Below are 27,500 nucleotides of genomic sequence, written 5' to 3'. Positions count from 1 at the left end.
TTTGCTTTTACGCACATCGCTCTCTAACCGTTGTTTATCATGCGTTTTACGTAAATGGTTTGCTTTTAAGGACGTTCGCGCGATTGATTTTTTCTGCAAATTTTACCATTGAAAGATGATGAGTTAGTGATGTCAGAAAGCTTACAGTCACTGTGGCCTTATTCGCTAAAGAAGCCGGATTTTTTCAGATTTAGGAAGTTCTTCTGGGCAAGTTCTCTCCAAAACGAAGACATGAAAATAAATTTGGAAACACTGCAATCACATCTAAAGCAGACGGAAAACTCGTCCTTCACGTCAATTAAGCGGAACACGACAATATTTCGCAGAACAGAACAATGTCTTACAGAACACAACACAGTTTAGCACACTGGTTACTAGCTCCGACAGTTCTGAAGGACGGAGGAATGGAACGAGGGCAAGTTTCATGGTTTCTTCCTTGCTTTTTTCGAATCAAATGGCGTCGTGTTCTAACTCGTTAACTGCAGATGCAGATGAAGGCGCAATTTCGTTTTATTTTTCGTGAGCCTGATGTTGTTACCACATCAAATCATCGTAGAATTTTTAGCAAAGTTTCATTGAATTCATATGTCTAATAGAACGCTTATTAATAGATAATGGCAATTAAAATTAAGCCAAATGGCGGCATCATATGACATAGCTGTTACAGGCTGAATTTATATTCAGGGTAATTTTAATTTCGACCTGGGTTGATTTTTTCAACCTAGCTTATTATGAATTGTCTAAAAGAGAGTTTTCCCTTTTTTCGGGTTTTAGTAACAAAAAATGTTGCCTGGTTTTTTAGGAGGGATAAAAAAGAAAATCATTTAAAAAGACACATTGATTAAATTCCTTCTCCCTCTTTTCCTTGCCTTCCGTTGTTCTTCCATTTACCGTCTCTCCCTTTCCTTCCCCCTTACTGTTCTTACTTACTACCAACGGACTGTGCCACTTACCTTGGAGCTTCCACAACATTCCATGTCGCTCCAAGGATTCGAACCCTCGCACCAGTGGACGTCCGAGATTACGTCTCTTCCGCTAAGCCATCGAATCAGCAACTGAAACCTGCTAGATGTTTTTTCTACCAACGAGTTAAAGCTACAATCCTGGACAAAAGTGTTGGGAAGGTAGCGTCACTTTTGAGATAGCCCCCCTCCCCCCAATGTTGGATTTTGCAACAAACAAAATGGTGACTTATCTTCCAACATTTAATATGTGGAAAGGGGGCCACAATAGCATGCTCCTTCCCAAATAGTTCAGCCAATAGTTAGAATAATCGAATTAGGTGTGAAGTGAAGTGATGCGCGCAAACTTCCCAACAACTTTTTACCAGGATTGTAGTTCCAAGCCTTCACGGCAACCACTATTTTGCACATGCGTAAATGACATAAAGTGAGACTCATCACAGTTACATGGCCGCCGATGAAACTTTATGAATAAGTTAAAGGGTTGCTAAATTTATCTGAAGAAGAATGAAAATGCTCGGAGTCTCCATTGCAACAAAAGCAAATATTGTTTGCAACAGGTGGGCTCTTGATTCTGAAGGACAAATCGTCAAATATTGTACGACGTTTATTTACATCGCTACGCAAAATACACCAGGATCAAGGCATCATTTCTAGTCATGATAACAAACCGATAACGAACACTAGAACGTCTATTGTGGATGGTGCAATTTCGGTCGAAGTTTTAACTATGATATGAAAAAGGAAAATAATTTGCAAGAAAAGTGATGACGAACTTTCGCCACAAACACAGAGTGACTTTCTCACCGTGAAAAAAGGATGGTGGCACGGGAAAATAACAACGAAAGATAACCTTTGCAGTTTAATCAAAGAAAAGAACTTGTCACCAAACCACTGGTGTCATATTCTTGGAGAAACCTCTTGTAAAAAAAGCATAACCATTCACAGAACCATTGCCAAAATGTCGTATGAAGTGGTTTTTGGAATCTCTTGGAGAAGAGAAATCAAAAAGCCACAAATGAGTGGACAAGTCACAGCTACATCGAATACAGAGCAGAAAAATGATCAATAATTTGAAAAAGTGGATGAGCCAGACATTGAAGGAGGGCGGGATCTGAAACTTGCATACTGCAGACCGCGGACTGCAGACTAACCCAAAATCACAGTTATTGTATGCTTACCGTTTTAAAACGGGTGCTTAGACTTAAATACTGTTTATCAGCTCTATTTGCAATGGCTGCTTAGACTTAAATACTACTTATGAGCGCTATTTGTAGGCAGTCTGCAGCCTTCAGTTATCATACACTTGAAGCCGGAAGAAGAAAAAGAAGACTGATGTTCGAACTTCAGGATTATATGACGCTGAATATTAATAAAATGAAAAAGGAAACGCCCTTCATCCAATTGAGCTACTTGCTTAAATTGTAGAACTTTGAGGGGACTTTGCCAAAATAAACACAAAGTTTAAATTCATCACCACAAAAAAACTCAGCAAAATAAAAAAAAAAAAAATTTTTATTTGATAATTCAAAAGAAATAACAATAACACTTACAGGAGCCTACAAAATGGCTTCTGATCAATGATCTGATCTGGCTTCTGATGAAATCCTTTTCCCTGGCTTTTCAAAGTTTTGTTTCCACTTGCTTTTGTTTTATTACGAATTCGAAGCAAGCGCAAAGGATATAGCAAATAACTAAGCAAATTAAAAATCAACAGTACATCATGTATGTCTCAGTTCTTTTGTTCCTTTGAAGATAATTCAATATTGTTTCCCCTGCCATCCTAAGGAGATTCATCAATGTCCCTCTAAAAAGCCCTGAGAAAGAAAAAAAAAACGGTTATCATGCACAGCATGCTTAACCCTAACCTTAATGCTAACCGTCTAAAATCAGAACTAAAAAACTCGTGGAGAATTTAAGCTACACTAAAGCTCATTCGCTCACCTCCAGAACAAATTTACTTGCAAATATACAGATGCTTTCTAATAACTATTTGATTTTCATTTTTCTGTACTTCTTGCAATTCCAAACAAGGTTGAAAACATTTTACTTAGGTAGGTTTGAGATATACCTAGTTTAGATTTAAACTCACCTGATTTAAAATTTTGCCTGTATCATTTACGTCCAGCGTTCCGACGATCCAACCCTGAATCCACCGTGCGAAAACTTTCTCGGGGACTCTAAGGGCAAACTCGGGGATGGCGATCCCATCGTCGAATTCTGCTCAGGTGGCCCCAAGAACTATGGGTACGAGACCTCTCAGAGGAAGACGAGGTTTCTGTGTCACCGTCGAAGAATCGGCTCAATTGAAGTATGGGGTGTTGCGTCAAAACACTCTCGACGAATTCCATAAACTTTTGGATCGACCACGTACCACACGCGTCACGCAATCATGTCTCATCCATCAGGACGACAAGAACTATACGCTGTGAGCACGCAGTCGGCTCACAAAGATTACCCACTGCTCTTCTCCAAACCTGTGTTAGACCCTGACCCGGCAAAACGTACCCGTGTAGCTACCGATGAATCAACAACGACGACAACCTGGAGGACCTCGACGAGACCAATGCCAACCGTTTCGCTGGATTGTTGTGGGCCGACGAGGACATGGACCTCTTGTAAATAGTTTGTAAATGTTGGTGTTGCGTTACGAGTTTTTGGACTAACCAAATGGTCTATTTGAGCCGGATGTAGACTGCGGCCAGCTAAATAATGGATAAGGAAGAAAGTGGATGAACAAGTAACATCGCCGCTTCACAACAGCCTAATACAACCTGAAGGTTCGGTAAGCCAAACAGTTTCAAATTCGTCATCAAGTTCGTCAAAGTGGAGAAAGGACTTCCGAATTAAGGCTGCCATCGCGAGCCTTCGAGAATAGCAGTTAAATGAACTAATAGAAAGGGAAAATAAGGCACGCGAGACGGAGTTTAGAAAAAATGGCCCTAACGTAATTGAAGTTAAAACTGGAATATGGAAAACGGGAGCTTGATCTGTTACGGAAAAAACGAGAGAACGGTATGGCCATAATTTCTTCCCAAGACCAAGCGGAGGTAGCATAAATTGAGGATGAAATACTGGGACAAGACGTTATCGAAGGACAAGATGTCATTGAGCGAACGGCAGTGAAACACCACCATTTTTGAAACGTTATTTAGTTTGCAGCTTGGGCCTCTTAAGAACCAAAATGGGCGTCCTCCATTCATTACTCTCAACAACCTTATTTCATGGCACAATGGGCTCCCAGTACCGGAAAGGCGTCGATCCTTACCCAAGTGGTTTTAACGTAACAACTGAGTATCATTCAGCTAAAGTTGAAGAACCAGTAGATTCATTTTTGACAATCTCAGAGAGGTCAAGAAACTGTCTTCCGCTTGACCTTTGATAGCTTGCAAACAGACTCAAGCGTAGCTCTTCTGCTAGCACAAGAACAGCACCGACTACCAACGCTTGAACTCTTCAAGTTCACAGGCAAACCAATCAATTGGCCAAAGTTTAGTGAGAAATTTCGTGACAAAATACAGACAAGACCGTCCTTCTTATCGTTGTCGTCGGCCGAATTCAGTCTCGGGAGAAGATGACTGCACCAGGGTTGGTCAGAAGTTGCTGCACCTCCTCGTGTGGCTGTGCAGGCCGATGCGGGAGTGGCGGTCTCTGCCTCAGTGAACGGCGGCGCGCCAGGAGTCCACAATGCCTTCCCACGAGTGGATGTCGATTGCAGCACTCTTCAAGTTCCTCTTGCAAGTGTCTTTATATCGTAGTCTTGGCGACCCTGACATCTGGATCCTGACGCAAGCTCTCCTTACAGCACGTCCTTTGGGATTTGGCCATCGTACATGCGATGGACGTGGCCTAGCCAGCGGAGACGACACTGACTCAGGAAGTTGAAGATGGTGAGCTCAAGGTAGTCCTCTACCCATCGCTCCACGTGCTTCTTCTGGTCCATGATGTTCTCGCCTGTTTTAGTATTCAGTGGGACGCTCTTGGTGGAAATTGGACCAATGGCTAGGTTCATGCCTGCGTACATGACGCCTGTGTTGCCAAAGTCAGCATCGGCCTGCATCCTCCGACTCAGCTTCTACCAGTAGTCATTGGCGCAGCATCGGCTGTCTGCTGGCACTTGCTGCGGGTGGCCCTGAGTGCGTCTCGTGTAGCTTAACACGGGTTGTTGTCGTGCGCTAGGCGTACAGCGCGCTTGGCCTCAACGACTGGTTTCATCTCCTGCCAGGTCTTTTCGAACCAGTCCTCGTTGCGATGCTCCTTTCTCCACATAGTCTCCATCCCTGATTGGTAGAGGGCAGTGCGCACTTGTTCCCACTTTGCGTCTGCAGTGGTGGCATGTGTGCGACCTTTGTCGAATGAAGCCCTGAGTGACTCGCGGAATCTCTGGACTGTGAACGGGGACGACGCTCGGCTGGCGCTGATGCGCGGGAGGCTCTTAGTTTTGGAGTGGTGCATCTTGCATGGGACGAGGTGGATCCTGGAGCGGACAAGGATGTGGTCCGTGTCGCAGTCGGCAATGTGAATGCTTCTGGTGTTCTGCACGCGTTGTTGAGGTCTCTCTTCCTGGTCAGGATCAAGTCTAGCTGGTGCCAGTGCTTGGATATTGGGTGACAAGGATAGCCTACCTATTTCAAAACCTCGATGGTGAGGCTACGAAAGCGGTAGAAAGTCTAAGTGTCACAGGTCATAGCTATGCAGTCACCCTAAGGACATTGAAAAGACAGTTTGGAAACCCTAACAGCGTTGCAAGAGCTTTCCTGAGCAACATGCTGGACATCATTTCCCTTGCGCCTTCGAATGACAGACAAGTCTTGCACGACCACTATTACCAAGTGAAAGCATGTACGACGTGGTGTGTGATATGGGTTATTCAGCCATATTCCAAACCTAGGAGTATCTCGGCAGAGCAACTATGCTACTGCAGATGCACCTAAGAATAAGATGGTATAAGCACCTAGGTGGTCGTAGGGATAAGTCAGGCCTGGTAGAGTTTGAAAGATGGTTGCATGAACGAGTTGCCGCCTTGTTTGACCCCTTGGATAGCCTGCGTGGCAGGCATTCGAAGGGGAAGGGAAGGGAAGGGAGAACCTGCGGGAGATCGAGGTATTATGATCGCCTTCAAGACGCTATTGTTTTTCCCGCTCATCCCCCTAATTGTTGTTGTTTAGCACTCTTTCAAAGCGACAATAACCGTTTTATGAAGAAATCAAGCTCATCCAGGTCGTTCTGTCCTTTGCTCGCTGCCTCCAAATATCGTCTGAAAAGTTCTTCCACTTCTGATTTCTCTTCACAATGTCCTTAAAGCGTAGCCTAGGCCACCTTCGTTTTCTCTTTCCATCGCGTAACTAGGAATACAACAATTGCCTGGGAAGCCTGGCAAAGTCCATCTTCTCTACATGAAAAGCCGTCAGGTTCTTCTGAATGATGGCGCAGTGATGAGAGCACTCGATTTAATTTGCGTTAATCGTTAATTTCAGTTAACGACAATTCCATTTGGGAGATATTCGACTTATTATCTTCTGGGTTCCACAGCCCATCAGGGAAATTCAGTGCTAGAGAACGAGTAAAGTATATCTTTGAGTGGCTCGGCGGCTCATCTGTGAAACGGAGGGTTAAAAGAACAACAAGTAATTGTAAGGTATATCTTTCAGTGCCTCGGTAGCTCGTCGGTGAAATTCAGTGTTAAAGAACGAGTGGCTATATCTCTGAGTGGCTGCACGGCTCGTCGGTGACCGCTCTTGACCAGCGAGGAAAATTCAGTGAAGATCCAATCTTCGCCGTTAAGAGAAGTTTTTGTATGGATGACCTACTGGCATCGAAGACGAACTCAGATGCAGCCATAGTTCTAGCCAAACAACTGATAGAAATCCAAGCAACCAGAGTATTTCCACTCACGAAGTGGATGTCGAACAGTAGAGAAGTTCTAGCATCAATCCCTATTTGCGAAGTAGTTTATGGCACTGTTAATCTTGATCGCCATGAATTACCCCAGGAAAGAGCCCTTGGCGTCAAATAGCATGCAGAACAAGACCAATTGAGGCTGAAGCCAGTGGAGAGTGAATTTCCCAATACTCAGCGAGGTATTAAGTGCTACAAAATTGTGTTCTATCCTCTTTGCCTCGCCGCCCCGTTTGTAATAAAGACGTAATTGATCATCTGTCAACTTTTGAGGCGTCAGGTCGAGTGGAAAGAGGTGCTTCCTGGTCAACGGCATTCTCCAACAGTGGCAGGTTTGGAGGGCTGTTTGAAGACTTTGCAGCCAATGGCAGTCCCTCGATGGTACGGCTTTCATCATTACGAGTGCCAAAGAGTTCAGTTACATGTGTTTTGTGATGCCTCTCAAATCACTTATGGAGCGGTTGCCTACCTCGAGCCCCTTTCGTTCACTCGTGGGGCAAGCCAATGCGAGCTTTGTTATAAGCAAGAGAAGACTACAGCACCAATCAAGACATTGACCATACCACGTTTGGAGCTGCAGGCTGCGGTTGTGGTCACTGGACTTGAGACCAAGATACTTGAAGAAATCGACTTTGCGTTTACCAAACTCATTCTTGGAGTGATTCCAAGATCGTATTGTACTACCTTAGCAACCACCAGAGAAGATTCAGAGTCACACAGAATTGCCGTACCCCTCCACTTTTCCCCCGAAAAAGTAAAAACACACAACTATAAAATGTTGAAAATAGAATTTTTTTTCTTCAAGAAGTCTGAAACAACAAGATTTCAATAGTTCTGGATAGAATGATTTGTGATAAACTTTAAATACATTTCCACAGCTCATACTTTTACTTTTTTTATTCGGTGATAGAAAACTACAGGAAAAACAGTTAAAAATTACAGCAAACGGGAAATGTGAAAATATAATGTGTCAAATCGTCTTGACATCCAGGTGACTCAATTTTTTCATTACTGGATTCATCTTTGGAACATGATCTAAACTCAGCAATGTTCTCTAAAAGAAGCAGAAGTCGCCGAGTTATCCTGGGTAAGGCCCCAGGATAATAAGGCGAACATTACAAAAGTCTTGTGCTGCAGAGATGGCAAGGAGGAGTTCTGAGAGTGGCCAGAATTATGCTGCGTTTGAGTCAATTGAAGCAGTTGGTTCCCAGTTACATCTACTTGGATATAGACGAAATCAGCCAAGAAATCGTTTCCTTTTAAGTCCTACGGCAACAGGAATTGTTCCTTCCAGTCGCAGTGGTTTGATCGCCACCCGTGGCTGCCTTACAGTGAAAGTATGGATGATGTTTTTTGACGATTAAGTTTACGTATGCCTCGAAGGCAACTCATGCAATAAGGAATCCATGGAAATAAATATTCGTGTTCTGTGATCACGTACAATTACTTTACTAAGCCTCTTGGATCATTGAAATGCATTGTGCTTTTGTTTAAGAGTTTCATCTATCAAAAACTTGAAATTTTAAAGCCCAAAGTGCTGGGAAATGCACTTTCTAGAGTGTCGTCTTTCATTGAGAGAGGGGGGGATTCACATACGTTCCCCCCTTGAGAGAGGTGCCCAGATCTTCCCTGGAGATGGTGGTAGAGTGCGCACTGCAGACGTCAAGACCCCCAACGGAACCTTGATGCAGCCTGCTGGGCATGTATGCTTGTTAGAAGAATCTGCATGATATATTGAACATTGTAAAACAGAGCCTTACTGAAAACATTGGTAATGTAGGAACAGTTTTCTTGTTACTTATGAATTAGGTTATTGTTCGTAGTACTGACTCACGGTGGGGGAAGAGGGGGGGGGGGGGGGGGATGAAACCGCCGTTGTCCATCCTACTCGCAAAGACATGTAAAACTCTCATGATCGCCTGCGAGCGATGCGGGCCGTGTGGTATTGGAGGAAAATAAATGTTGTTGTTGTGTCACCACTTGTTGGACTCATCAGCAATGCAATGCCCTTTTCAAGAACGTATCAATGCTCACAAGTACGGGACTTGAACTTTAAATCAAAGCATTGAGGGCTGGTGGGCGTTTTACAGATTGTCTTGGTGGATTTACCTTTTTAGAGATCCCTTGGATAAAAAGAATTTTAACCAAGGCATTAATTTCGTGAGGGAGTGCCTCTGGTTCTGTTTTGCTTCACTAATTTGAGATGATTTGGGCAAAGTGACAGAGCATTCGAATACCCTTTCAATTAGGAACGACATTGTCTGTAAAAATACTAACAAACGGTTCTTTTTTCCAGAATATCGTGGTGGGCAGAGTGGATTAGTTGAAAATGTATCCCATGAACATGTTGAATCATTAGGAAAAACTTGAACCGTTTCTCTTACGTATGATATAGACTCTCAATATAGACTCATTGACTTCTTATTGGTTCCTTCACGGGATCATGGCAACCGTGAGCCCAAAAAATTGAGTTGCTCCCAACTGATCGGCATCATATAGCTCCAGTTGTAAAGTATTGCACCGGTGTGGTGTCTATAAGAGAAAATTGCTGAAATTGTTTGGATAACTGCAAGGATCATTTCTATCTTTCTTTCGTCTATAACTCGCACTTCAAATATGCATTCATCTCATTCATTAAAACCTTCACGGGAATAGCATTGATAGAGCATTGCACCGACATCGCCGAAGTGGATTGTTTTTCAGGTATCTATTAGCGACAATTGCTTAAATTGTCCGGATAAGTGCAAGGATCACCACGTTTTTGAACTGGATTCTTTGTTTCGTTTAGATCTGGGACAAGCATTAATTGCATCACACCCATGCACTTGAGTGACAAATTGACACTTGCGGTATTTTGGTTGGTTATGGTCACTTGATGTAAGATGATGTAAGAGGACGAAATAAACAGTTGCGAGAGATAACATGTGTGTGTTTCATTTTTCCTCATTTGGCAACGAGGATACGAACAGAAAGGTGAACAGGGTGTACATATGGCTGCAGTCATTGGTAATTTAGGTCCGTTTGACAAGAAGCGTGAGAAGTTTAGCGATTACGCCGGTCGATTTCAAGCATACGTCGCGGCGAATGGCATCGAAGATGAAAAGAAAGTAAATATTTTTCTGTCTGTTATTGGTCCAAACGCTTATAACTTGCTGAAGAACTTGTGTGATCCTGATAATCCGCATACAAAAAACCTTTACGGCGTTGTCACACCTTTTGCAGGGACACTACGAACCTGCTCCTATTGTGATTGCTGAAAGACACAAGTTGAAGTTTTGGACTGCGTCACAAGGAGAGAGCGAGAGTGTGTCAGAATTTGTCGCTAGATTGAAAAAATTGGCCTCGACATACAGCTTCATTGAATTTCTACTTCAGGCCCTAAGAGATAGGCTAGTCTCTGGATTACATCCAGAAATGTCCAGAACTCAACGTCATCTCTTGTCGATAAGATGTTGCCCATGACAAGTACATTGCAGATGAAATGGCGGGCAAGGCCAACATAGAGCATATGGGAGAGTCGGCTAGAGGCGAGGTCAGTAAGATTCAGGATGTTTCTTTCTTGAACAAAAAGAACATCACTAGTGGATATATTCAAGTGCAGAGTGGTGAAAACACCGACAAGTTCAAATCATGTGGAAGTGTGCAGCATAGATCGGAATTATGCAAATAAATAATAGTGTTAAGCCGTATGTAGTGGATGTTCAATTAGGTAAGGCAAGAGTTGACTGTAAGATGGAAATGGACACGGGTGCATCTCGCTCTACAGTGTCAAAATGTGTGTATGATACTGTAATATCTGACTATCCCTTCAGTCTGCGTGGGTGATTTTGCGTAATTATTCCAGTGAAAAATTCCTATAGTGGGAAGTATTTCTGTTCCAGTGAAGCATGATAATCAAGAAGAAATTCTTGATTTAACTGTTGTTGAAAGAAATCTCCCCGCCCTGTTTGGGCGAGACTGGTTACGTGAAATAAAACTAAATTGGAAGAACATGTTTGGAGTAAATGAAGAAGTCGTTGAGGATACGTTTTCTGTTCCCAAATCTGAGACCTTTCCTTCAGAATTTAACAGTCTGTTGGAAAAACATAAAGAATTATTCAGCAGTCATGACTCTGGCATTAAGGGTTTCAAAGCTTCTTTAAAACTTAAAGAGGGTGCCAAACCAGTGTTTATGAAGGATAGGCCGGTCCCATATTCGCTCGTAGAAAGAGTTGAAAACGAGTATGATCGACTAGTGCAGTCAAATATTTAGTATCCGGTATTCTGTAGTAATTAGGCAAGCCCTGTGGTGCATGTTCCTAAATCTGACGGTTCCGTAAGGGTGTGTGGCGATTATAAGGGAGTTAATGAGCGCATTGAGGATGATGTGTACAGACTACCTAATTTGTAAGAAATGTTTGGTATGCTAACTCAAGATAGGGCTAGCCCTGATACATTTTCAGTAATTGATTTGGCCAGTGCTTTCAATCAATTGTTTTTGGATGAAGAGTCGTCTGAATTGCTTACCATCCACACTCGAAAAGGTTTATTTAAACCCAAGCGATTGTGTTTTGGTATGAAAACTGCCCCTTTCCAGTTTCAGAGGGTCATGGATTCAATCTTGCCAGGTATTAAAGGTGTGTTGGTCAGAGTAGATGACATTCTGGTGGCAACATCAGGTGGAGTCACTGCTCACATGGAAGCTATCAAACAGGTCTTGGGTAGATGGGCAAAACACAATGTTAGATTAAATGGCCAAAAGTGTCAGTTCTTCCAAACTCAACAGGAATCAGTCCAGTTAAGAGCAAGCTGGACGCAATTCGATTAGCACATAAACCTAAAGATGTATCGCAGCTGAGGTTACTTTTGGGAGTGTTGAATTACTACTCAAAGGAGTTTACAGTTTACAAAGGTATGTGAAAAAAGAAACAACTTGCAGCAAAATTGTACAAAGATGGGCCTAACCCAAAGGGGCGAATTTTTGATCTGTACCAGCCAGTCAGGGTTAAAAACACCAGGGGGGGAAGGGAGAGATGGATATCGGGTACAAATGTGGCTGTGAAAGGACCAGAAACTTATCTAGTTCAAGTTCCAGGTAATGATCGTCGTTTTGTGCATGCTAATCACTTGATACCCGATGATGCCCGAGGAATGAGTGCCCATAACGAGGAAATGGTGTCGCCAGAAATGGTAGAGTATAATCCACCATTAGATTTTCAGAGGGAACTTGTCATTCCCATAACTAGGTCGCAAGTTCAGTCTGAAGTAGACAATGAGGTTTCTTGCAAGTGTAGTGAAAAGGTGACAACTGTGTCCTGATTAAGTGATTACCAAAACTGTCATGCCCGGTCACTTTGAGTCTAGACCAGACCAAGTGGTTACTCGATCAGGACGGGTGGTCAAGCCTCCAAACAGATTGGATTTGTAGTTGTTTTGTTTCGTACGTTGTGTTTAATGTTTAGGAAACTGTGTAGGAAAGAGGAAATGTGGTATTTTGGTTGGTTATGGTTACGTGATGTAAGATGATGTAAGAGGATGAAAATAAACAGTTGCGAGAGATAACGTGTGTTTCATTTTTCCTCACTGTTCGCTTCCAAAACTATTTGATATACAAAAACACTCCTCTTAATTCTGCTGTTGCACTTTGAAGAATACTTGCTGATTGAAAATAGGTTTTGTAAACAAAAGTTACTGATAAACTTAACTCCGATCGTTTACAGTTTTAATCTTCAAGGAAATATCAAAAACGTACAGACTTGATCTAATGTATTGCTGAACCTCCAGCAAGACGATGTTTATAAGGTAATGGAATTTCCTACGGTAAAAAAAAAAAACAAGCTATGTTTCGTAAACAACCCTTCCTTGGTCACTCTGCCGGTTGCTTCTCAGCTTATGAACATTTAGATTTTCCTTTTCCACTTTGGATAGTAAAAGAATGATTACTGCTTGTCTTCCTAAACAAGAACCGAAACTTATAAGCACATTTTCATATTTAAACTGAAGGCAACTTTTGAACAACGGTATCATGTCTCCGTGTGCCAAAGTTTGAAATTAAAACCTTAAACTATGGTAAAGGACCGTGCTTCCCTATTTTCAATGACATTTGCAAACTCTTCGGCAAGCTCATCATAGCCATGACAAGGTGTTGGTAGCTCTAACATAGGCCCACAGGTACGTGCTACTGGCCTGCACATTTCTCCATCATCTCCTGGAGTTAAACGAAACAGATATTGACCGGACACTTAACAATTCACTTTCTGTGGTAATTCTCAAAAAATTCCCTAACTCAGTGTGATTCAGTGACTTGCTCAATACTATTACGTTTTTGATCAGTTGATGGAGGGATATCAAACAACTTTAATACTTTTTCATGTTTGCTCTTTACCGTCAATAATCAACTTTGTGGCTTCTGGCGACTTCAATTGATGATAACTTGTAAGCAAACTTCAAGACTTAATGGGCTTCAAACGGTTCAAACAGAGATGTACTTGGGATTTTGAATGAGCTCTCGGTGTGCTAGTGACTAATGATAGCTAATGATGAGTAGTCCTTTGGTTGGGGTTTTGGAACATTTGTAGGACCTTCAGAAGTTAGAAGGTCAACATCAATTGGGGTCAAACTCACCATGTTTACACTGAACTTTTACCTCTTCTTAGGCCACATCATAATAAGTCAAGCGCTTCAGGAAGAGAATCTTCAGTTTCCTCACTTTCATCAAATAAACAACAAACAGATTGAAACACTTGAGAGAATAACTGGGAAATGCTAAATTGTAGCATACCCATGAACTAGGATCCTTCCAATGGCCTCCCATTTTTCAAGCTGATAATCCTCCTGGACTGATGGCACTTTCTCTCCAGTTGCAACTGTTGCTAATGCGTTGACAAACCGATTCCAAAAAAGAGGCACAGCCTCGCTTGTCAACCCTGACCCTGGCCCATCCTCTACCTGCCCCCCTCGATTGATAAAAACTACATTTAAAAGGTAGTTAGATATATCAGAAGATTTGAACTCTTCTTTTTTCTCAAATTACAATCCAACTGTGGACAACAACATCCTTGACTGCCCGTATACCAGGAAGTGTTGCTCTTGTGCACAAGAGATATGATGATCCATGAATGAACGTTAATATACCAAGCAACTGACATCACATTCATTATATCAGCTTGCTTATCTGTCAGTGCCATGTTTGTTATTGTTATCAGGCAAGCTATGATCAGTTAATTCTATAAAAATAACAAGCATGTCATGCAATATCGTTAGCGGCCTTTCTTGCATTGTCAGACTGAAAGTTTTGGTAACCTCGAAAAATATTTTCCATAGGGGTGTTAAAAGCAAAATTAATGTTTGTTCAAGTAAATGCTAAAATTGAGACAAATTCTACAGCCGAGTAGGTGACGCAAATAAATTTTCAGATGCCAAAAAGATAAACATTCCAAAGGAAAGAATTTTAAAAAGTCAAAAATTGGGATTGATGGGCCAAGGTCGAAAACCTCATTGAATTGTCGTCTTTAAGTTGAACTACTCCAGCGCAAATCCAGCGGGGAATTCTCTTTGCCCTTTCCTTCGCTTGTGACCTTGCCCAGTCGAAAAATGCCCATTGCCAGAGCGGAATGCGCCAGCATTTGATTTGTTGCTTAGAAAACGAATGTTTTAACCTTTCCCCGCCGGCCAGGACAGTCGGCAAAAAAATTCCACGTCGAAGCCGAAGAGTTAACTGTAACATTTGACTTGTTATGTTCATGTGGCATTATTTCTATAAACGCAACTCAAAAATTCGAGTAATAATTTGTTGTAAAGTAGTAATAGTAGAAAGTATTGTGACTTATTGCTGAGAAAGTTTGGTTTTCAAAATGTATTGTACGTTCTATTTTACACTAATTAATTAAGATCATTTGAAAAGAAAGAACTACCTCAATATTTCCAGTTTGTCTTTTTACAACTCGCAAAGGAATTTTATTACCTTATCAAAAGAACTCTTGCTTCCAGGGGGGTCCAAATCCGCGAAAGGGGGTCCATATCCCCCCTAACGGATCTGGACCGGGGGTCCAAATCCGCGGTGGAGTCCAAATTTGCTATGACACCGGACCAAGGTCAAAAACGTGTTGACTTAATTATTGTGGCAATTTGAACGAGATAACATCCTGTATTGCCAGCATTCTTCATAGAGTCTCAGACTAGAGAGAGTAATGGATAATTATCATGCATGAACGACTTTTTGATAATCAGCAACTTTTGTTGCTTCATTCACAATTATTTACCAGCAATCTGGATGATTTAATTACTGGCAGAGGTCCGCAAATTAGGGTAAATATTAGAACTCACCAACATCATTGTCTGCAAGCGTTGTAACAACCTTGGAGTTGAAACTCGCTTGATCAGAACCACCAGACCGCTTGGCTTGACTGGTATTTCATAGGACATCATTGTCGTTGCCACTGGTAAGAAACTTGGCTGTCGTTTCAAGGATTTCCTGGACCTAACTCAGTGACAACACGTAGAAATGTAGAAATTCAGAGATTGGTCTCCAATTTATTGTTATGTTTTAGCACTGCAATTGTGTTGTGTTTTGCCTCTGTGGGCCACCGCATGAATCAGTGTTCATTTGAAGAAACTGCAATAAGATCTTTATTATTTGCTCATTCTCGGGCATTCACTTGATCATCCCTTTTCTTCGATGTTATTTACCCTGATTGTCAATTCGCGTTGATACTATGATAATAACACCTCAGTTGGAAGACAATACTGGCCCTTGTAATAAGCACATGTTTTCCCGTTTCACACTATCTGATTCCTCTAATACCGATTGTATCTCTCGCTGCCTTAACTGCTAGGGCTCCCTTCGCTGGGCCCTATAGGCTGAAGTTCTTAAAGTCTACATCCCTACCCTAAATTTTCTTTTCGGCTGCACTATTGGTGTCCTTGGTTCCAGAGTTTCCTCACCGTTTTCTTAATGCAACAGATCATGCTGTATGCCTCATGTCGCCCAGGTTCGCTGAATTGTCGTGAATGCATTCAACTTCTGTAATTTTATGTTTTTAACAACAGGGATGATTACTCTGATGTCCATCCCCCAACCTTAAAGTAAGGAAGCTGCCCTTCACCTGGCTCCCTTTGACTCGACCGATCCAGCACTATTAAATCATGAGGTTAATTCCAGTACCGAAAACCAGGCCTTGTAATGGCAATCTATTCACCCCACCAGAACCTGAGTCATCGCTGTAACCGAAGTCACGCGTATTAGTCATCATATCATATCATACATCTTTATTTACCCTCGGATTTTAGAGTAGCTTGGTGTAGCTAATATCTCCGAGCATTTACCCTCCCAACCATGATACACCACAGAAGACAGACCACAACACCGGGAACTATATGCCCTACTCTTTCCGACAAGTGCGTTGGTTCTTTTACGTGCCACAGGATTATCAACATTAAAGGGTTGTGAGGCGGGACCTCCGGCTTATCGTCCATATCCGAGAAGACTAGAGAGTCTAACCATTTGCAGATGTAATTACAAAGGCAGCACTTTCTCCTCAGTTTTTTAAAGACCCTGAGTGTTGGTCTGGCCGGAGTTGAACTCGCGACCTCCCGCGTGACAGCCCGGTGCTCAACCAACTGAGCCACCGGTGCGTAGTAGTGCTCGTTGAAGTTTATTAAAAAACCACACTCCTACCGCGCATGACTTCGGTTACACTGTACTTCACGGTGTCCTGACTTCACGATTTAAAGAACCGGCTTCTAAACGAAAACGTCCTAATAACATTGTGATCCAAAACAAAAAATGTAGTCCGGACTAAATTTATACAAGAAACTTGACAAATTATGAGACATTAATCAGAGACAATCACACGAAAAACAAAGTTAACAATAGAACCATCGAAAGTTACAAGCAATGAAAACTAGTCAACAGTTGGACGCGACATTCAAGAATTATAGCGAAAAAGAAAAGCGACCCCTAAGTTTCTCGGTAACACTCCGGCCTCGAAAGGCAAGCGGGCCAACAAGCATTGCCTTTCTTCAGAAAACTAAGAGGCACTTACAAATTAAGCCTTTGGGGAATACCTAAGCCGTGATCTATACATTTGCAAAGTTCATGTGTGTTTGCAGTAATTGCTTCCTTGCATTCTTGAAACTTCCTCCAATTTGCTTCCTAGGAACTCAGTTTCATTACTGATCCACACACTCGTAGTTAACTGACCGTGCTCAAATGTTTTACTCTCCTTACAAATCAACATTCATATTGTTCAAAATCGCCTCATTGCCCTTGGAAAGTTTTCGATCTCCAGGCTTCATTATCAAGACAACGTGACAAGCCCAGTAAGGAGACGGAAATGAATTACAACTTGGAAAACTTTGGTCAAGTTCTAACTCCTCATCTCGAAAAAAGGCCAAAATAGCAACGTGAATGATTCTCTTCTTGGAAAATTGTAATTGATATCCTACTCTTGAATTTGAAAAAACATTTTTTCACTTTTTTTTTTTTTGCGCATTCTAATTGTCGCGGCGTAGTTCTTTTCACCAGTAAATTCTTTTCCCTACCTCTCCTTCGCCTACGCGCAACTTCTGCTGGTATGAAGCTACCCTATTTTGTTTTCATTCAAGTATCACTACTGCAAGCGTACAAGAAACGGGAAGAAAACGGGGATACAGTCATCTCTCTCTAAGAAAACATTTATTGCTTTCAGTTGGTTTTTTTCCAAGGAGAGGTGCTTACAAAGAGTTTACTTGCAGAACCGAGGGGACTTTGATCGGATCCACCCAAAATTGTCTGCCTTGCAGTGGTCGCGGCTGTGAACCTTCTATTAAATGTCAACCTTCATCTCACTTTTGCTAAGGGGACAAAATAGAGTAACCATATTTAAAATCATTATTCCCACAATCTGTATGCTTTTCTTTGGATAAGCTAGAATACTACATTTCAACTAATTATTCCATTCTTCTGTACCTGGGTCATTAATGTTATTTGATTGCAGGTTTTTTTTCCAGGTACCCGAGAGTTTTGATGATATGGGGTCTTATTGTTCAGTATAGCTTTAACTTCTTTAATACGAACTATGCATTAATTATATTTCAAACTAGGTTATGGATTGAGGTTGCATGGTTCTTCAGTGTCCCACGCTGGCCGAGTGGAGATTCGAATACGAGGGATTTGGGGCTCAATTTACCTGCAAGCGTACCGCTTGCGTTTCTTGTCTAAATCACTGTTGGTGATATGTCGGCAGCTTGGCTTTAATGACAGTATTCTTTGGACAGGATGGCCAAGAAGTGGACCTGAAATTAGTCCTCAGTGGTTTTTGTCTTATAACGTACGTTGCTTGGGTAATGAAAGAAATTTAATGGATTGCGTTTCTTCTACACAACCTCGACTTGGCCGTTACGACCGTTATCAAGATCTAGGTGTGGTCTGTAAGCCAAACGTTTCACAAATAAAAGGTGAGTCATAAACTACAAATAACCAAGAGTCATTCAGTTAGTGCAAGCAAAACATTTGAAGTGCAACATTTTTGCGAAGGTCGTTGAAAATAAATTTGTTTTTTATTTATTTCCCTCCTTAATAATGACTACTTTCCTTTTTCTAAGGCTTTGAATTTAAGACGAAAGCTCTTGTTACTCCAAAAAAAACTTTCTGGCCTCCCGTGGGGGTGATATCGCTGAACAATTTAGAAAGGAAAGATAAGAGAGAAGAGTAACCTGACGTTTCATTGATTTTATGCCATCCTTATCAAATGTTAAGAAATTAACACAAGTGGCAAGGAAATGCCCTTTTTTGAAACGCTTTATTACGGAAAAGTCAAATTTTAGCAAAGAAAACATGCATTTTACCTTGACTTGTTGAGATTTTGCTTCCAAAAGGACGCATGACTTGCATCAAGCTGACAAAATTGAGAGTCGTTAGTCTCACGGCCGAGATGGCTGTTTTGCGCTCCAGTCTTAGCAGACTTTCTGAAATGTAAAGCAATTTGTATCTTCATCTCAGGATTGGGCGATTTTATATTAAAGACGCATAATCCGTCCAGGCGAGTTTTGCGTCATGTTATACGTCTAGTGTAAAGACGGCAAGAACAACTATGTAAGACGCATAATTCGTCTGGGAGAACTTGGGCAAACATTTTTTTTTTGTTTTACATCTGTTAAGTTCGTCTAGTATAAAGATGGGCACAAGACGCATAATGCGTCTGGACGAACTAGCGGGTTCGTCAAAATACGGCACAACTAGTAAAAATACTGCGCGATACGACACACCAAAACATTTAATAACATATATTTATTGTGCCGTGTTTACTGAATAAGGCCAAATATTTAAATGTCTTCAAGATGTGAACAGAACTGACAAATGACCACAACTCGCAGGAGTACACATGGGTAACATTGCAAGCGTTAGTGCAATGTTATTTGGATTCAGATTGTGAGTATCGGGTTCTCGCTGATACGACAAGCTCAACTGGGCAAATAATAATAGGTGGTTTTCACGCGACGTCACCGCTGCCATGTTGGTGGACGAAAAAAAAAGATCTCTCATTAGCTGCTTGTGTTCGTCCACCAGCAATTGCACATTGCAGCATTGTTATCTATGTCTCTAGAGATTGGTTGCAAATCACCTATTGGGAAGTGGGGTATATGGCCTAGTTGGACTACGCATGCCACAGGAAAATTAAAATGTTCCCGCCCTCCGCGAGTTTGAAGTGCTTCCCTTGTCAGGGTTTAAGATGACGAGAGCTTCAAAGAACAGGATACTGAATCGGTCAACACCCGGGTCAACAAGGACCACATATTAGGAGTTGGTACTTCTCCCACTTGTTGAAAAATGAGTTACAGGATACAGGACCTTCGGCAGGGCTCACAGGGCCCCGGGATAACAGAAGCACCTAAACAAGAACCACAGAGGCAAAATGGTGTGGATACCCTTGAAAAAAAAAACCCTAACCCCATAGAACTAGTATACCAGAAGAGGGTGTACGATTTATGGCTTAGTAAGTTTCCATATTCCAGACTTACTGAAAGGAGACTGGAAGACCATCTTCCAGTGATTGCAAAAATAGGTAACTGATCATCTGATGATGACTTTTGCTCAGGTTGTCGAAACATCGGTTAGTTTTATTCTACAAAGTCGTTATCAGGATGATACGCACCTAGAAGATGGTATAAACGTTCCAACGTTCAAACCTTTTACGATGTAAGAAATATCTTGCTGACAGCATTAGGACAAGAAGTTCTTGAGGGTGCCACATTGCACTCAGAAAACAATCCACAAGTTGACTCACACGCCAAAATTGGTTTCTGTGACGGAACACCCAGTATCACCTGTCAATCATGACATTCATTTTCCTCAAATCAATTAATTAACCGCCCAACAGCTGTAATTGAAAGGAAAGATATTGCCATACGTACAGGAAGCTGTGCGGTAGGACTGCCAAGCCCCAAAGAGTTGCCAAGGAAGAAGTTGTTCTATTAGTAAAAGAGGTTATAGAGTTGTTGACAATTAACAGCAATTCTAAGGTAAACCAATCAGCTGATGTACGCTGCGGGTGTGTTTGTCACAGAAGAACACGGCTATCACGTGCGAAAACCTATTAAGAGAAACGAAAAACCCCTAAATGGAAAATCAGACTTGAATCTAAAATCAGATCTTGGCGTAGTGACATCAACAACCTAGAGTAACTAAGAAAAGATGAGGAGGAGGAAGGAGGTTACAAAATATTCGAACCGTAGCAGTAGTATCAGAATAGCTGGTGTGCAACTGCAAAAAAGATTTTTAAAACACTATGAAGTAAGTCACAAGTGATATAGACAGAAACGTCTGTTCACTAATCACCCATGCACCAACATAACAGCTCTGTTGTGCGTCGTCAGGTCCTCACTTCTCGCCAATACTTTACATCCATTTAGCTTCTGGTCTGCTGTCTCATTTTGCTGTCCATAGCCTCTTCAATTTCCTTTTTTAACAAGTACTCTTGAAACTTTTCACGATCTCTCGACGATCTTCTCCAACAATGTCGTAATTGCAGCCGTCTTTCATGGTGTCAGATTCTCCTCCAGCCAAAATTAGAATCTTGATCTTGTTACGGATATGGCTTTCTCTGCATTCCCCTCTGGTCTTCAAATCCTTTCTTTGCAAATTCATTCGCCTTTTCCTAGTCACTTTCCATTCACCTTCCATCCGTTCGATCTTCATCTAGAGCTAGCCAACCAGCTTTAAAAGCTTTCCTTTTCATTTCCTGCATTTTCACACTCACTTCCCTCTCGATGTTCTCTTTTCTTTTCTCTCGTTCCCATTCTACCCTAGTTCATTTGCTAGTCGACTTTTGCGTTGAGAAGGCAAATCTTAATTTTCTTTCCTGTATACCTCTGTCTTAGATTTCAACTCGTACAGTCTCCTGTAACTGGACTGTTGTTCTTGCTTAAGGTAGCATCGCCAGATTCTTGGGAGATAAAAGGAAATCTTCAATACAAGATCAGCACATAGATATCTTGTCCATTTTGTTTATGAAAATCAGCACTGGTGCAATAGACTGTCATTCTCTTGTCAAATTAACTTTCGGTTGCGTTTGCTTCTAATCAGTCCTAGCATGTTACTCTTTATCTGCTCCCTCTTGATGACCTTATAAGTTATTCAATTCCACTGTCTCTGCCTTCGAGAATCTACAGACATTAAACGGGTAGGGATCACCTTGATATTAATCGTTCTTATCAGGTTATCATTTGTGTGTGAGTAATGCCAAACTCTTCTTTAGCCATTATATACGCTTGCTCGGCCCAGAAAACTTTTAGATTTCCTTGCCATTCCGGCATGTGGGTTGCTTGTTCCTAGTAAGATAGTCTTTTTAATGTAAGTCACTCTAGAATCAGATACTCCACCAATTTGTTTGGAATCGTTCCAAGCACCGGCACAACAACTGGTACAACCCTCTTGACCTTGCAAAAGCTTTCTTATTTCCCTTGCTAGATCATGATATTTGTCAGTTTTCTCTTTCTGCTTCAATCCCAGCCTAGCCTCTCACGATCCTGCCATTACGTAATTAAGGACGTTGCCTGTTGATTGTCTAACACGATCAGGTAAGGCCCTTTGCTGTTACTCTGATCTGGTGGTCAGTCTAGTTGCTGAATCTCAAAGAACCTTAACTTCGAATTCCACCGACTCTATTGCCACTGGACTCCTTCATAATCATTATTTTTAGTAGTAGTCGTCGTCTTCGCAGCAGTAGTAGCAGCAGTAGTAGCAGTTAAGCAGTAGCAGTGGAGGTTCCCATATGCTAGTTGACTGTTTTGTAATTCAAACGTTTTGGGTTCGAGTAATTAGCTGGTGGAAAAATCACAGCGGTGAATGTTTGCTAATTGATGACTTGAGTGTAATGTATGGCTATAATCCCGAAGATCCTAAAATGCATATCCTTAATTGTTATATCCTTCTTGGCAAGAGACACATCTTCCTGCAAAGGATCGAATTTAAACCCCCAAGCTTTGATCACTTTCTTGAATTTGTTAAAGACAAGTTAATTGTGCAGAGATCGATTTTATACGCCAAAGGCCAAAAGGCCAAATTTCTTTCACTTTGGAAGCCTCTCCTCTTCTTACAGTGGAAGTCGTAGTGATTGACAGGATTGTGGTAAATTGAGGAAACAGACTGTTTGCTATAGGATGTATGTCCTATAGCAATCATTATGAGCTTCCATTATCCGCTTCAATCATATGGTTTGACTGACACATTGACTGGCTCTTCTTGTTTTTTTAGATTTTCAAGTACGTTTGACAGGATCCAGTCTTCCCTTCGCTGGCACAATCGAGGTGTCTTACTATGGAGTCTGGGGTGGCATATTTGGTTATGGTGTGGACATTCGTGTGGGTCACGTGATATGCCGTCAGCTGGGGTATTCTGGTGTACAACAAGTTTTTCAACATACTGTGTTTGGTAAAGGGAAAGGCCCTTTATTGATGTCTAGAATGACCTGTAATGGAAATGAATCAGAACTTTCGCAGTGTACATCAGAGACAAGGGATACGCGTTGGTATTACTACCTTGAGGGGAAATATTTTTACGCAGGTGGTGTTCTATGTGTCGACGCTAATGTTGGTATCTCTAAAGGTTGGTATTCAACAGATGTTAATGACGAGGATAATGACAGCGAACCAAGCAGCGACTAAGATTAGTCTTCATCTTGATCTTGTGAGCGTTCTCGTTTTTAAGTCACGTTAATCTGCAATGCCCGCAGCGTACAGCGGGTATTTCTGCTGTGCCAAATGGGTAATATCTCGTCTGTGTGTTCGCTGTCTCCATGACGACCATTTAAACTGAGTAAATGTTTTGTTCACGTGTTCTTCGCAATTTCTAACCAGTAAATCAACAGGTTCAGATATGATTTAATATAAAATATCACACTCACGACTCTGGTTAGACGAAAGCGGAACAAGTTCATCCCAAAATGTACTCTGTAGAGTTGCAATGAAAGCTACCAAGATAAAAAAAATCGCAAGTTACAGAGAGCAACAAAATCAACAAAAATCAAAACAAACAAAATCTAAACAAAAATGGCTAGACTGCAAGCAATCTCTTTCTTTTCCTAGCGTGTGACGGGAATACAAGAATGCAGGAAGCGACGAAAGCTAGCGGCGTTCGGCAAAGCCACGGGCCCCGAGGAAAATTGGAAAAATTTCTCGTCGCGCCCCATTCCCTTCTCATTTCTTTCCTTAATTTGCATAATTTTAACTTTTCATGTCGCGCGAAGGAAGAGATTACTCCTTGCTAGTGTAAAAATGGCCGACAGTATTTTTGCAATGTTTAATACTAAGAAATGCAAAGTACGGTTACAAGAAGGCGTTTTCATTAGTTTTTTTGCCAAAATAAAACCATAAGGGTTCTTAAAATTTATAAGGAAAACTATAAAACTTAAAAGTGTCAGAAGTCGTTTCGAGGCTGTATCTTGTCATTTTAAAGTCACTCATTAGTGTAAAAATATCTGCGGTAAGTAGATGTTTGTTTTCTCCACGTTTCGTATAGAATTTGTTTCGTCAGTGCACAATGGTTGTTTAATTACTGCATTCCTAACCACTAAATTGTAAGCAGTATAAATCGTATGCAGAGCGTGATGTTCCTCTTTAGGGTCAGTCCACACAACAACACACAATTACTTTTACTTTGTTTGATCAATATAGTTTACGTCGCAGAAAGTGCAGCGTACGGGGTTTTATTCACGAGTTGTTTGTGTGAAAACCCGAACGAGCGAGGTACGAGAGAGTGAGGGCTTTTTGACACAAACAACGAGTGAATTTAACCTGGCACAAAGTACTTTCTATGACGTAAGCTGTTTACAACACGTAACACGAGAATTTTCATCGAAATAGTTCCTTAACGCAAATTAGAAACAAAAACTCACCAACAATAGAACCAAATGCAAATGTAACCCTAACCTTCTGCTTTGCGACTGACACTTCTTTAGTCTTTCGGAACTCCTTTCCCTCCATAATGTTTGAGGAATAGTCTTTCATTCGTAAAGGGAGAGTTTCAAGTCTCTGTGCATGGGCAAACTGTCACGTCAGCTCACTTAATTCATAATAATATAATTTATTGATTTCTATAGCGCATTACCATGACGCAATGATCTAATATGCTTTACAGTCTTATAATATCAAAAAGAATTACATGCATAATGATATTTACAATAGTATTAACAATAAAAAGAGCTAATAATAATATTGATATAAATAATAGCCTAATATCCTAGCAATGTAAAAAGAATTATTCTAAAAATGCTTGTTTAAAGAGATGGGTCTTGAGATCTGATTTAAAACTATAGATACTAGCACAGTTCCTAATAGTAGCCGGTAGATCGTTCCAAAGTTTCGGTGCCGCTACCGCAAAGGCGCGGTCACCGAGTGTCGTATAGGTCCTTCGAGATGTATGTAATCCGTCAAGGATAATGCCTTACTGGCTACGTAAATTAAATCTCCCCTGAGACCGGATACGTACAAGGCAACTAATGTATTGTGGAGCCAGCCTGTGGATAGCTTTGAAAGCTATCATTAATATCTTGAATATTATGCCGTAATGGTCAGGCAGCCAGTGTAATTGTCTTAACAATGGGGTTATGTGGCAAAACCTGGACTCTTTAAATATTAAGCGCTCTGCCGCGTTCTGTACCCTTTGCAGCTTAGCGATCTGATATGCGGGAAGACCATACAGAAGGCTATTACAATAGTCGACTTTACTCGTAACAAACGCGTGAATACGTGTTTCTGTGGCTTCGTGTGATAGAAACTTCCTTATCTGCCTAATGTTATGAAAGTGGAAAAATTCTGCGCTACAGGTTTTAGTGACATGCGTGACCATAGTAAAGTTCTTATCAAAATATGACCCTACGTTTCTCACAGACGTGGAGGCAGCAACAGTCGCATCGCCAACCCTCAGATGGCTGATATTAGTTTTGCTAAGTTGTTGGCGCGTACCTAACACTAAAAGTTCTGTTTTCCCGTCATTAAAGCATGAGACTGTGTTGACGTGCTCAGGACTTTATATCTGCTACACAGTCCTGTATAACTTGAACTGCTTGCTCCTCGTTGACACAGCTTAAGGGACTGAAGGAAAGGTAGACTTGGAAGTCATCAGCATAGGCATGCACCGCAACAGGGGGGAGGTTACTGACAATGTCAAATAGGCCACTAACGTATATATTAAACAGCAAAGGGCCTTGGCAAGAAGCATGCTATGACTTACAGTGTCGAAAGCGGCACTGAACTCAATTAAACGAGTAAAGTGACCTTCTGACTGTTCAATTAAGTAGGATATCGTTACGCACTTTGAACAGTGCTGTCTCAGTGCTGTGGTGCTTCCGATAGGAGAAATGATGTAAAGGGTACAATCCATTTTCAAGCATATGTTTCTCTAGCTGGGTGGCGGCGGCAGACTCAGTGAGCTTCGAAACATATGCCAGATTACTCACGGGATGCAAGTTCGCCTTCTTCGGATCCAAACCCGCCTTTTTCAGAAGGGGTGTAACTAAAGCTTCCTTTCCACTTCTCAGCGAAATGACCCTGCTAAAGCTAGGTGTTGAACATATCGGTCAGCACAGGAGTCAGCTCGTCAAGGCACTGAGTGAGCAGAGTAGTTGGCATCGGATGTAGTGGGCAAGACTTCTTGGCTGTGCTACAAATCAGACCTCTTACATCCTCTGGAGATAAGATGTTAAATTCCTTGAGCGAGACAAAACAGTTTACCATCTTCGAGACCCTCATTGTCGTCTGCACCCGAATTACCATCTAGGGCAGCATGTATGCGTCCATTGTTATTGAAACAATCGAAAGCACTAATGCTGCAGGAAACGGAAATAATGTCATAGAAGTGGAATTACTCATTGGAATTACTTTTGCAATCATTTCCTTTGTGTTATAAACCTACTGCATGCAAGCAGACAACTCGTGCCTTATGACAACTCGTGCGTAGAATAAAATGTTCGACCCGTGCAATAAATTCGATGGCCAAAACTAAATTTGATATTTTGTGTAAACACGCAGTATATATCTTCCACCAAATGTGGGCCTCAGTCATCCAGTGTATTTACTTTAAAAATACTCTCTGTGATTAATAAACATGATCTGGTTCAGTAAGAAACAGCAACAATTTACAACTGCTGGCGCCAAAGCTTGGACATGCACAAAACCGTGTCCCTTTGATCGAAAGCTTGAAACGAAAGACGTGAGCGCTGTGAGTTCGCCTTGTTCTCCGTCTTTCTTTCGACCTTGAATCAGAAAATTAGCGATCAACGGGTCGACATCTCATTCTCTCTCAGCTGGTTCCTTGAAACCATGTTTTTTTGCAACGAGATATCTCTCTGTGTTTACGAATTTTGTTAAATGTGTTCTTATTTTCTTGATGCTGTACAAACTCGTTTAGGGAGCAACCAACCGACACAAATCTAGGGCTTTCCTCCTCCTTCGCTGTTTTCGCAGGAAAAATTTTGAGGAGGCGCCGCTAAAGAAGCCGCCAAATTGAATATAAAGAATACACGATTCTGATTGGCTCGGAAAGTCCTGTAAGCTATCGTTGATTGGTTATACTTCCACACGTGAAACAGCTATACGCCATTCCGATTGTCTGTATAGGCTTTTTTCACATGTGGAAATAAAGCGTGTAGATTTCTACAAATGAGCTTTATGGAATAAAATTCTTCTGTTATGAGTATAGTGTAATAAATTGTTTTAATTTCATTATACATCTTTAGTGTGGAAATTATGGCCATTTCAGCACTTCTTGTTCGAAATAGTCTGCTGCATTATAGCAATTGTATTTTGGGGCACAATAAATCTCTTTTACCGATACGGCCGCCATTTTGAATTCTTCTGTTTGAAATAGCTATTATGGGATTCTCAGGGCGCAAATTGCATGTATTATGCACTTGCCACGTGAGAATCCCATAATAGCTATTTGAAGCAATAGAATTCAAAATGGCCGCAGCAAACAAGAACGGGGTTGTGGGCAAATTTAAAGCTACTTCAGCCGTGCAAATTGCTAGCAAGGATAACAAATTTGATCACAAATGTTACGCATCTGCAAACTGTAATAACTGAAGTGAAAATTGACCCGATTTATTGTTTCGTGCGTTTCCATCGGACACACAACTGAAGAAGTGGGAAATTCGTATGAAAAGAGGAGATGGCTTCTTTGCCACG

The 27,500-nt window shown here is 41.4% G+C and overlaps 2 protein-coding genes across 6 annotated transcripts in view; one reads left to right on the top strand and one right to left on the bottom strand.

Moving 5' to 3' along the window:
- The window catches only part of LOC138042932 (scavenger receptor cysteine-rich type 1 protein M160-like), a 355,331-nt gene that overhangs the window by 63,250 nt on the left and 264,581 nt on the right, over positions 1-27,500 (top strand). Inside the window, exons 4-5 of the mRNA XM_068888993.1 lie at positions 17,922-18,275; positions 22,573-22,923. Coding sequence (XP_068745094.1) covers positions 17,922-18,275; positions 22,573-22,923 — 705 coding nt within the window. The remainder of the gene's footprint in view (positions 1-17,921; positions 18,276-22,572; positions 22,924-27,500) is intronic.
- LOC138042934 (dual specificity mitogen-activated protein kinase kinase 5-like) overlaps positions 1-27,500 on the bottom strand; it is a 316,165-nt gene that overhangs the window by 229,639 nt on the left and 59,026 nt on the right. The gene's annotated exons all lie outside the window — the stretch shown is intronic.

This window comes from Montipora capricornis, chromosome 3 (genome assembly GCF_036669925.1).
Source record: "Montipora capricornis isolate CH-2021 chromosome 3, ASM3666992v2, whole genome shotgun sequence".
Taxonomy (NCBI): Eukaryota; Metazoa; Cnidaria; class Anthozoa; order Scleractinia; family Acroporidae; genus Montipora; species Montipora capricornis.
Note: the sequence above shows the minus strand (reverse complement) of the source record. Positions and strands in the feature narration are given on the sequence as shown.